We start from the raw sequence: 12,640 nt of genomic DNA on the forward strand, positions 1-12,640 counted from the left end.
TACTTTACCGATCACTATCTCAAAAATATAAAGTTTATCACCTCATGTGAATTTGCTCTCAACTCGCTGAAATCACTTCAAAATAGACTCTTTCATCGCGTGAATTTGTCCTAAAACTATTGAAAAACCTTAAAGCTTATTGCCATCCAGAATGAGGTGCCACACATTTATACTCTTTTTTATAGCCATTGAAATTATGTGACTGATTATGAAGATTGGTTTGTTGTACCCATTGAGGTGCCCTTTTTTGTGATGTTTTTGCACCTTGATTGTTTTATAAATAAAGAATGTAGGTAAGATAACAATTTTAGCCATTTCACTATTCATAAATCTAATTCCTTTATTTTAAAATCACATAATTTTAATCTTTATTATTATTTAAAAGTATTGAATTTGTAATTATATTTGTAACAAAATAAGAGAAAAATATTATTGATAATAATTATTAACTTGACATCAAAAGACTCAATTTTAATTCATTATATCAAATTTTATATTAAGTAATACTCTATATTAATATAAAAATATTATAAATTATAATATTTTAACAAAAACAAATTTCTTATGTTAAAAAAATCACATTTTATAATAAAAAAAAGCACACTCATTAAAAAGTAAATAGTAGTATAAGTTAAAGATAAAGACTCGTAAGATTATTAAATTAAATTGTTAGAGGGGTGAAAATCAATCCATCTCTGTCTATAAATAGAGTAGTGATTGTATCATATATAGGCATAGCTAGTTATTCAAGGATACACTATTGGTTGAGTTGAGAAGTATATTATATATAAGCATTCGCATACTCAATACAAGATTAAAGAGAAATGGAGATAGAGAAGGGAATTAAGGGGGACATGGAAATGGAAATGGTGGAGAAAGCAGAGAGCAAGAAGATGAACCACCGTCGACGTGGAGGAATCCGAACACTACCTTTCATTTTTGGTGAGCTTCACTTTCTGTTTAACTTACTTCGTATTTCATTTTCCATTGTTTCCATAGTCCTTACTCCTCTTATGTTTTTTATGTTCATAGCTTTGAAATATGGATTCTAACTTCAGTGATTTTTTTTCTAGATATTAGAACTAAAAGAATTAGTTTAGTCTACTCACCTAATAATTGTGCAAAGACATTTGATTGTATGAGAGACAATTCGAATCCCAAACATCTTAATTATTCTATTTTAAAAAGTGAAATTCTGATCACTATATTATTAAACAAAAAAATAGCTGAAAATATATGAATTAAATATTTTCTAACAAAAAATAAACCACGTAAAATTAGTGTCGCAATAGGCTTAGTAATTAAATAAAAATGATTTTTATAGTTTTATTTGTTTTCATAGTTATATGACTTAATTTTTTTTTTTGAAATGGCTACCAATTTTCATTAATTTTTTATATTTAATTTAATAAATTAAATCAGAGCCATACAACATTGAACCAGAAAATTTTCAAAAGTATACTGAGATTGAATAAGATCTCATAGTATCTATGTCCAAGTTAAACCATATAACTAAATCCGATTTAGAATTATTTTGTCATAGTTAAACTTTAATTAACCTACACAAAGCTCTTACAAGTAAGATACTCTACCTCTATTCTAGACTAACTAATAAATTCACTTGCGAATTAATAGAAATTAATCAAAAGAGTATATTGTGTATATATAAAAAATAATAATTTATATATTTAAGGATAATTTTTAAATAAAACCTTATGACTATATAGAAAAAAAGAAGTGATGAGAGTAACATTTATGCTCAACAGTCTCCACGTGCAAATATTCTGTAACTTTTGTCCATACATATATATAGAAATAACATATCCATAAAGCTGTGATTTTCATCACCGCAAATGCAAATTCAATGATTATATCCACAAACAAATAATAGTGGATTCGCTAGTGCCTCCGTATACAGCCAAGTCGAAATTGAGAAAAAAAATCTAGTCCTGCCATATCATGAATGATTGTCTCTTACATTTCTGAAAGGAGGAAACTTGAGAATCCACAAAAGCTGATATGTCTCTGCACAAATATCAACGGAGTCGATTTAATGGATAATAATTACAACTTTAATTCTAGTAAATTATGAAAACTTTGTTATACATGAATATTTTACAAGTGATATTTACAATTTACATGCAGCAAATGAAGCGTGTGATAGATTTGCAAGTGCTGGATTTCACAGTAACTTAATAAGTTACCTAACCCAAGAACTGAACATGCCATTGGTAGCAGCTTCAAACACACTCACAAATTTTGGTGGAACATCTAGCTTCACTCCTCTCCTTGGTGCTCTACTAGCAGATTCCTTCATTGGACGCTTCTGGACCATTACCATTGGATGCCTCATTTACGAACTCGGTTTGATTAGCATCACTATATCAACTACACTACATTATTTTCGTCCTCCACCATGTCCAACACAACTGAATTGCCAAGAAGCATCATCCTTACAACTATCACCACTTTATATCTCTCTCCTTCTCACATCTCTTGGATCAGGCGGCATTAGGCCTTGTGTTGTTCCCTTTTCGGCTGATCAAGTCGACATGACGAAAGATGGCGTTGCGTCTAGGAAGTGGAATCTGTTCAACTGGTATTTTATCATCATGGGTTTTGCTTCTCTGAGTGCTTTAACAATTGTGGTTTATATTCAAGATAACATGAGTTGGAGTGTGGGACTTGGCATTCCCACCATTGCGATGCTGATATCGATAATTTTGTTTGTGTTGGGCTCGCCGTTTTATAAGAATGTGAAACCAGAAGGAAGTCCTTTAGTCCGTCTAGCGCAAGTGGTTGTCGCTGCTGTCAAGAAAAGGAACGAGACATTGCCAAATGATCCTCAGCTTTTATATCAAAATAGAGAACTTGATGCTGCTATTTCTTTAGAAGGAGATCTTTTACACTCAAATCAATATAAGTAAATCCCGATACATTGAATAACTAATATATCTGAACAAATAAACTTTTTCTTATAAATAGAACTAGCGGGGAGTATTACCTAATGACTCTATGATATATCTACAGGTGGTTGGACAAGGCTGCAATTGTCACAGAAGTTGATGCAAAAGATTCAAATGCACCACCAAACCTTTGGAATCTAGTGACTGTCCATAGAGTTGAGGAACTAAAATCCATCGTTAGAATGCTTCCCATTTGGGCTTCAGGAATTTTACTCATAACTTCCTCATCACATTTAGGTAGTTTCGTAATTCAACAAGCTCGTTCGATGGATCGCCACCTCACTCCCTCATTCCAAATTGCTCCAGCCAACATGTCGATTTTCAGTGTCTTAACAATGATGACAGGAATCATTCTATACGAGCGCCTTTTCGTCCCGTTTGCTCGTAGATTCACAAAGAACCCGGCCGGAATAACGTGTTTACAAAGAATGGGAGTAGGCTTTGTGATCAACATTATAGCCACTATAGTTTCAGCACTAGTGGAAATAAAAAGAAAAAATGTTGCTGCAGAATACAACTTATTGGATAGTCCAAAAGCGATTATTCCAATAAGTGTGTTTTGGTTGGTACCTCAGTATTGTCTACATGGAGTGGCTGAAGTTTTCATGTCTGTTGGACATTTGGAGTTTTTGTTTGATCAATCACCTGAAAGTATGAGAAGTAGTGCTACTGCTTTGTACTGCATAACTACTGCTATTGGTAACTATATGGGCACATTGTTGGTATCATTGGTTCATAAGTATACTGGTAAAGAGAGGAATTGGCTTCCAGATAGAAACCTTAATAGAGGAAGATTGGATTACTATTATTTTCTTATTACTGGGATTCAAGTTATAAATCTCATTTATTACTTAATATGTGCTTGGTTTTACAATTATAAGCCCTTGGGTGAAGTTTGTGAAAGAGAAAAGGAAGAATATTTGGAGCAAGAGAGTACAAGTATATCAGTTGACAGTTTAAAAGATGGTAAGGATGAGGACAAAAGAGGGTTTACCAAAGATGAATGAAATTATGGAGTGGTTGATATTAGTAGGTAATAATAAGTATTATTGAATATAATGAATGCTCAAGTTCTATATGTAAGTTCCATTGTTAAGAAATGGAAATGATGTGTGTATTTTTTTTTTTTTGCATGTAGTTTTATCATCATTTGATATTTATGAGAACTCTGTTTACATGTACAATACTTAGCTTGGACATATCTCCATCAAGATTGATAGTCCATCTTTAGTTACATCAGACATTATTGTCATCAACCAATAGGACTAGCTAGTGTGATGTACTAGAATAAAAATGAATGTGAATAAAGTGCACCATGAAAGTTTATAAGAAAGAGAGGTTGGTCAATAGACATTTAAATATCAAGTCTTTTCTAGCCATATATAATTGCCATAATTTTCCATAGGAGGTGACTAATATAGCACATTGTTACATCACGTCGAATGACAAAGAGATTATATTATATACTCATATGATTTATCTAGTAAGTTCATCAAAGAATATATATATGATTCATATGTAAATTATTTTAAAGATTAAAAATATATTTAATTTGAAATAAATTTACTAATTATGATATTCAAATAATGAAGGGGTAGTATACATCAAGATAAGGTTAAAATTAAAAGTAAAAAGTGTTTAACAAATATAATAGTAAAACAACACCCTATTTTTTATTGGATTTTCCTGGCCGGCTGGGTTGAGGTAGCTCATTTGTTTGGCCCAAGCCAAAAACCACTATGAAAATAGCTGAGGAAGAAACATCTCTCATCCTTAAAAAAAGAGAGGCACTCAAAAATTTTGTGAACTGTTTAAGACACTCTATAGATTACTACCACATTTTTTGTGGAACACCAAAAATACTTTTAGATTTCGGAGATGTATCTCCGGATACATCCAAACACATTCGTTCTTGAGTCAGACCTTAAGGATATGTAAAAAAAAGTTACAAATATGCATCTTCATGTAACTTACGGAGATGCATCTCCTGACGTTGTTTAATCAAAAATGCGTCAGACCCTTTCTCATTCTTCACTTCTAAAAAATACTCTCTCAAACTCTAAACCTCTCAAGTCTGAAACTCTCTCAACTCACAAGCTCTCAAAATGATTCAACTTACTTCAAATCTTCTTTCATCAGCATTAAATCGATCAAAGAGTTCACTCAACATCAAACTAACTTCACATTTGGTAAGTTTATGATTTTTCAAAAACTTTTTTATTTCGATATACATCTGTAGGAATTGAGCATTAGGTTATGTAATAGATAGTTTAGATATGTTATTGAAATGAACAATGTGTTTTATAGGTAGTTTAAATGATCAATGCATTATTTTTGGTGTTGGCATGGACTGCATTTCCGCCATTAACGTCATTCCGAGTTGCAAAATATTCCGAAGATGCATCTCTAGAATTTTCCAACATTTTGATTTCTAGAATCTAGAGATGCATATCTGAATTTTTTTTGTCTATATTTTTTGGTTTTACCTCATTGTGTTTCTTCTATGTAATGCTTGTGTGGTTTATTTATAAATATTATGGCTGATAAATAATATAAATTGAGGTACGGAGTGCACATCATGCATCGGTTTGGAGGGAAAGATCTCAAGTCTCCCAGACAACTATTGTTTCTAGCCCGGTTGTTGCGGTGGCGTCAACTTCCAGGGCTTGTTCATCTCCGCCTTTGTCTTCCCGTAGGAGATATGTGCCACCTACTGAGGCACCCGAAACACAACAGGAACCCGAGTCTTCGTAAGAGGCACCCGAGGCCCCGCAAGCACCCAAGCTGGCAGAGGTTTGGAGGAGGAGTGCATGTCCGACTTATCGTTGTTGTCGTTATACACCGACCATACTGTCAGACATATATGGGAAGGAGATGTAAAATTCAATTGTCTTCATTCTTTGATAAACATGTTTGTTATAATATTTGAAATATTCTTTGAGAGACATGTCTAACGTTGATTTAATTTTCTATAGGACTGCGATGCTTTAAAATTCATCAACCATGCCCAGAAGATTATGGGTCCGTAGGTGCCTAATTAGCATTGGCTTAATGATGTGTTGCAGCTATCTAGGTTGAGAGACTTGTGCAAGACTAGTTATGTTACAGTTAACTATGGTGTGTTGTGCGCGTTTGTAGAGAGATGGCACTCGGAGACATCATCATTTCATCTTTCACATGGTGAGATGTCTATCACACTTCACGATTTCTCGTGCCTGCTACATCTTCCGATCAGGAGGAGACTATTAGATCGTGGCAAGATTAATAGAGATGAGGCATTGGAGATGATGGTAGGAGAGGAGTTAGGGAAGTTATGAAGGAGTTAGAAACCCCGCGAGTGGCTCATGCTAGGTTTCAATTCTGGGAGAGGTTGTATACACAACAACTACATGATGCAGAGCAGGATGTTGGTGGTGACGAGTAGGTTGCGCAGCATAAAGCATACACTTTGACAGCATACTTGTTGTATTTAGTTGACACATCTATTTTTGTGGACAAGAGTGTCACTTATCTGGATGATGTGATCTACCTGCGATATTTTGATGACTTGGAGCGAATCCATGAGTACAATTGGAGGGCGTTTGTTTAGTCTACCTATAATCCAGGTTAGCCGAAGACTGTATGTAGAAGACCAAACTAGTGACAGGAAGCATCACACTGTTGACGGTAATATTTCTGCATCTTTTAGTGTTTCATAACACTTTTGCTATGTCCATTTATGCATATTTTACTAATGATTCATATGTACCATTGTTAGGCTTGGATTCTACAACACTTCCCACGCATATCTGAATGGTCATGTGTTCCGACCTACATTGAGGATATGCAACATGCTTCTGCATTTAGTGCACTCAGAGGAAATCAGGCAACAGAGTCATACAGAGTGTATCTTGACCGCATGGGAGTAGAGGATATACACCTCCATACGAACTTCGATCACTGTGAGACGCGCTCCTTGGAGGACATTGCCTTCTACTCTAGATGTTTGGCTTGCGGTTCACATCGGATGTATCATTATCTTCTTGAGTGCGTTATGTGGCCATTCGGCTACATGCAGTTTATTCTCAGAGACCCTTCTGAGTCTACTTCTCCCGCTATGACACATAGAGATATGGATAACATGTTTGATAAAAGAATTATTCATCTAGTACAGTATGAGGCATGAAGTACCCTAGCTCCTAGCGACTAGAGTGATGTACACTGCTACATCCGTTGGTATTTCAGGATGTCACATCCTTATATGAAAACTAATGCTCTGGGAGAGCCACCTAAGTCACCTCATCAGGAGATACTAGAGGATGGACAGGCTAGGGCAGATCATGTTGTTGATGTGTTGCCTAGATGTCGTTGTATCATGGAGATTGGGAAGAAAAATATAGACAGAAGACTCTTTCCTAATGGCTCGGAGGTGACGGACGTGGTAAATTTCATAATGGGGGAGGCACTGTAATACATGAGGCAGCATAGGAATAAGGGAGCTCGATTCCGTCTTACGCAATAGTATATAGTATGTGTATTAAGAGCACAATTTTCTATTCTATTTTATTTTGACTTTATTGTGCACTCTGAATTTATTAACTTATATATGTCATTTTCATATTATTTCGAAAGTCTGTGGTTTAATTTATACAAAACAAAGTCATATATGGTCAAATTCATCAAAGCATCTCTAACTCAAAATAAAAAAGTTACTGTCTAGTGTAATTCTAAAGATGCATCTCCAGATTATGTCTAGTGTGAATACGAAGATGTATCTCTGAGATAATTTATGTCAAAAGAAGGTGTTTTACTGAGGATTGCATAGGGTGCACATGGAGTTATTCCGGAGATGCGTCTCTGAAATAAATTTTATGAAAAATATGATGTGAAACTCAGTTGGAGCGTGTTTGAGTAGGGTGTAAGGTGTTGCACTCGCAAATGAGCTTCCAAAATTAAATGGACAATTTTGATTTTTCATATGGTATTTTTCCACCAATTAAGATGAGATTAGCAATTTCCAAAATTATATTAGTCCATTTAAATACCATATGAAATACCATATGAAAATTCTTATATTTAATTATGTCAAAAATACCATATGAAATACCATATGAAAATTCTTATATTTAATTATGTCAAAAGTTTCATAATACAAAAAATACTTATTATATTTTTTTCATTAATCGTATATTGTAAAAAAAATTCATACTTAAAAAAACTTATATGACATACAAAAAATCTTGTATGATTTTACTGGCATTTTCAAAAAATCCGATTTAAAATCATAAATTGAGAAAATTTGTAATTTATATTGGATTTTTTAAATATCTAGTTTAAATCATAAATTTTGGAAAATCTTTGATTTATATCGAATATTTGAAATAAGCCTTATATAATTTGAAAAAGCAATATGTATTGCAGAGTTTTGCATTTTTGTAAAAATTGATGTAAAATTATAATTTTTTTTTAAATTTATTATTTTATAATAGATATTTAAGAAATTCATAATAAAAAAATAATTTTATAATATTTTTTTCAAACATTTCATATAAAATTATAGATTTTGAAACAAATTATAATTTTATATTTGTTTTTTTAAAAATTCAGTATATGATTTTCAAAAATTTAGTATTAATTGTCAAAATATTAATATAAAGATATTATGATAAAATTATTGATAACATGGAGTGCAGGAACAACTTGGAGGGTGTAATGTAGATTCCTTTAAATAAAAAGATGACTTTGTGTTGGATCACAATTCATCACCTCTTTTCTGTTTTTATAATAAAACTATTTTTGATTTTTCTTTCATTTTCACATACACAAATATTTAAAAAGAAAATCCGAATTTAGACGCAATCTCACCACCCCTTGCAATGCAACCATGTCACTTTATCATGTCTCTCTAACTCAGCCAAATGGTTATTTTCAAAAACATCATCAGAAAACAAACTATAAAAAAAAGACACCTAGCTCTTTCCCTCTATGAAGAATCCTCAATCCATCTTTCTCTGTCTATACATAAAGTGAGTGGAAATGGAGATGGAGAAGGGGAACAAGAGTAGTATGGAAATGGTAGAAAAAGAAGTGGAGATAACACATAACAAGAAAAGAGGAGGGATCAGAACGTTACCTTTCATTTTTGGTGAGCTAACTTACTTTTGTTTAAATTAATGATCATTGTGTTTAATATTCTAAATTCAATTGAGTTTTAACTTGCATGGATTGGATATATGATATATCAATGTTCATTTTAACTATAATTAATGATGCAAACTTTTAAATGTGATAGACAATATGTACATGCAGGAAATGAAGTGTGTGATAGATTTGCGGCTGCTGGTTTTCACAGTAATTTGATAAGTTACCTAACCCAAGAGTTGAACATGCCATTGGTAACAGCTTCAAACACACTCACAAATTTTGGTGGAATGTCTAGCTTCACTCCTCTCATTGGTGCTCTATTAGCAGACTCCTTTCTTGGAAGGTTTTGGACTATTACAATCGGATGCCTCATTTACGAACTCGGATTGATTAGTATTACAATATCGACTATTCTCCCATATTTTCGCCCGGAGCCTTGTCCAACGCAAATGAACTGCCAAGAAGCCACATCCTTACAACTATCAACACTTTATGTCTCTCTCCTTCTCACATCCCTTGGATCAGGTGGCATTAGACCTTGTGTTGTTCCTTTTTCAGCAGACCAATTCGACATGACAAAAAGTGGTGTGGCATCTAGGAATTGGAGCCTGTTTAACTGGTACTTTTTCTTCATGGAGTTAGCTTCTCTTAGTGCTTTGACAATTGTAGTTTATGTTCAAGACAATATGGGTTGGGGTTGGGGCCTTGGCATTCCCACCATTGCTATGTTGATATCAATAGTTTCATTTGTGTTGGGGTCACCATTGTATAAGACTGTGAAACCGAAAGGAAGCCCTTTGGTTCGTCTGGCCCAAGTGATTGTGGCCGCCGTAAAGAAGAGGAACGAGAAATTACCTAATGACCTTAAGCTTCTATATCAAAATAAGGAACTTGATGCTGGAATTTCTTTAGAAGGAAGTCTTTTACACTCTGATCAATATAAGTAAGTCAGATACTTATCTTTTTGACATTATCAGTGTCACAGTGACTGTGTCGGGTCCAGATGTCTGTGTTGGAGTCTGTCTGCGTTTTATAGTATGTAATTGCTCTAAATATATATGCAGGTGGTTGGACAAGGCTGCAATTGTTACAGAGAAAGATGCAAAAGATTCAAATGTATTATCACCAAACCTTTGGAATCTAGTGACTGTCCATAGAGTTGAGGAGCTAAAATCCATCATTAGAATGCTTCCAATTTGGGCTTCAGGAATTTTGCTCATAGCTTCTTCCTCACACATACATAGTTTTATGATTCAACAAGCGCGTTCAATGGACCGTCATCTCTCTCGCTCGTTCCAAATCTCACCAGCCCATATGTCAATTTTCAGTGTGCTAACCATGATGACAGGAGTTATTCTATACGACCGTCTTTTCGTCCCATTTGCCCGTAGATTCACAAAGAACCCAGTTGGAATCACATGTTTGCAAAGAATGGGGGTAGGCTTTGTGATCAACATTATAGCCACTATAGTTTCAGCATTAGTGGAAATAAAAAGAAAAAAAGTTGCTGCAGAATACAACTTATTGGATGATCCAAAAGCGATTATTCCAATAAGTGTGTTTTGGTTGGTGCCTCAGTATTGTTTACATGGAGTGGCTGGAGTTTTCATATTTGTTGGACATTTGGAGTTTCTGTTTGATCAATCACCTGAGAGTATGAGAAGTAGTGGAACTGCTTTGTACTGCATAACTACAGCTATTGGTAACTATATGGGCACATTGTTGGTATCATTGGTTCATAAGTATACTGATAAAGAGAGGAATTGGCTTCCTGATAGAAACCTTAATAGAGGTAGATTGGACTACTATTATTTTTTTGTTAGTGGGATTCAAGTTATAAATCTCCTTTATTACATAATATGTACTTGGTTTTACACTTACAAGTCCTTAGATGAAGTTTGTGAAAGGAACAAGGAAGAAGATTTAGAACAAGATGATGCAAATATATCAGTTGTGAATTTAAAAGATGGTTAAGAGAAAGATAAGAAAGGGTTTGTAAAAGATGAATGAAACTATGGTTTGGTTGATACTAGTTGGTATTGATAGTGAATGTTCCACCTTCTATGCAAATTTGTATTTTAGAATTGGAATTAAGTTTCTTATTTATTTTTTCACATACTTCTATCATTTGACATCAAAAGGTATAAAAATGAATTTAAATGATGAAATGAGATGAAATGAATTTTATCATGTTCTACTTCAGTGCATTCTCTTTTTATATCCAATTTGTTTGTCAATTTGGTTAAGAAATTGTTTATAAAGGGAAGGTGGTTAATTAGTAGACTCTATTATTTTAAAAACTTATTAATTAGAGTTTTTGTAGAAGAAAAATATTTGAAAAACATTTTCAAAACTATGTGTAATGAGATAGATTTGTTAAAGCTACTCAAGAATTGCTAAGATGAGATAATTGCAACCTATGTATTAATTTCAATCGATTCAAATGAGATATTTGATGGCCCGTTTGTTTTGGCTTTTTTTAAAAATGATTTTTATAGTGTTACCAAATTTTGTGAAATTTTTTTTTACAAAGAAACTTTTTATAAAAGCTTTAAATGAAAATTTTGTTTGAATAGTTATTCTTAAAATGTGATTTTAGGTATGTCATCTATTTATGGGAAAAAAAATTGGATATCAAAATTTCAAAAAATCACTTAATTTTTGAAGCTATTTCAAATAGATTTTCATAAAAATCATTTTTGAAATACAACTTTTTGAAAAAATTATGATTTTGACAAAGTTTTGGTCTTCAATTATGTATGTTTATGTTATTGGATGTCAAATTAAGTGTTTCATTTAAAAAAAAAAACGAATATAAAAAAATTTGTAATATTTTGAAAAACGGTTTTAGAAAATCTATTTTTAAAAATACAAAGAAAAAATCCATTTTTTTAAAGCAGAAACAAACTGGCCCTGAATCAATCCAAATTAAATTCACTAACATTTAAGATTATAGATTAACCGTTCATGATTAACAAATTGGTGATTAGGTGACTAAATCTAATCAAACCAAAGTTTAAGAAATTAAATCTCTTCAAGCAGGAATTCAAAGCCTAATACATGCAAACATATTTAAACAATAAATTCTAGATTATGCAATTTCTAATTCCAAATGGTGTGTGATTTGGATCCTCTCATGCTCTTTCTCTCATGCTTTCATCATGCTCTAATCTCAACTATTGATTCAAGTTTCTCTCTTTCATTTGTACTATTGTTTTTACTTGGTATGATATTTAACCATTAGATTAGAAAAAGGAGAGAAAGTATGACCAAAAGAACATGAGAGAATTCAAATTCGTAAAACAATTTATTAGATTTATCTTGATTCATTGTCACTCGTCACCTAATCCAGACTCTAAAGAATTTTCATTAGAATTTATCATCTTCCACTAATATTATATCATTTTCATTAGAATTTTCATTTGAATCGAGACAATTGTGTTGACTTTGGTGAAAAGGTCATTTTATGCATGAAAATTGATATTTCTAACTAGAACAAATGAAAGATTGCATGAGAAACTCAAATACAACAAAATTATAATTAATCAAAG

At 32.7% G+C, this 12,640-nt stretch overlaps 1 protein-coding gene across 1 annotated transcript; it reads left to right on the plus strand.

Annotated features, from left to right (window-relative positions):
* The first annotated feature begins 717 nt into the window (after positions 1-717).
* On the plus strand, positions 718-11,245 carry LOC131622229 (uncharacterized). Its single transcript, XM_058893257.1, has 6 exons — positions 718-942; positions 2,146-2,923; positions 3,031-3,954; positions 9,008-9,090; positions 9,255-10,032; positions 10,154-11,245. Exons 1-6 carry the CDS (start codon positions 825-827, stop codon positions 11,061-11,063), a joined length of 3,591 nt encoding a protein of 1,196 aa, XP_058749240.1. The 5' UTR covers positions 718-824; the 3' UTR covers positions 11,064-11,245.
* The last annotated feature ends 1,395 nt before the right edge of the window (positions 11,246-12,640 follow it).

This window comes from Vicia villosa, unplaced genomic scaffold (genome assembly GCF_029867415.1).
Source record: "Vicia villosa cultivar HV-30 ecotype Madison, WI unplaced genomic scaffold, Vvil1.0 ctg.000025F_1_1, whole genome shotgun sequence".
NCBI lineage: Eukaryota > Viridiplantae > Streptophyta > Magnoliopsida > Fabales > Fabaceae > Vicia > Vicia villosa.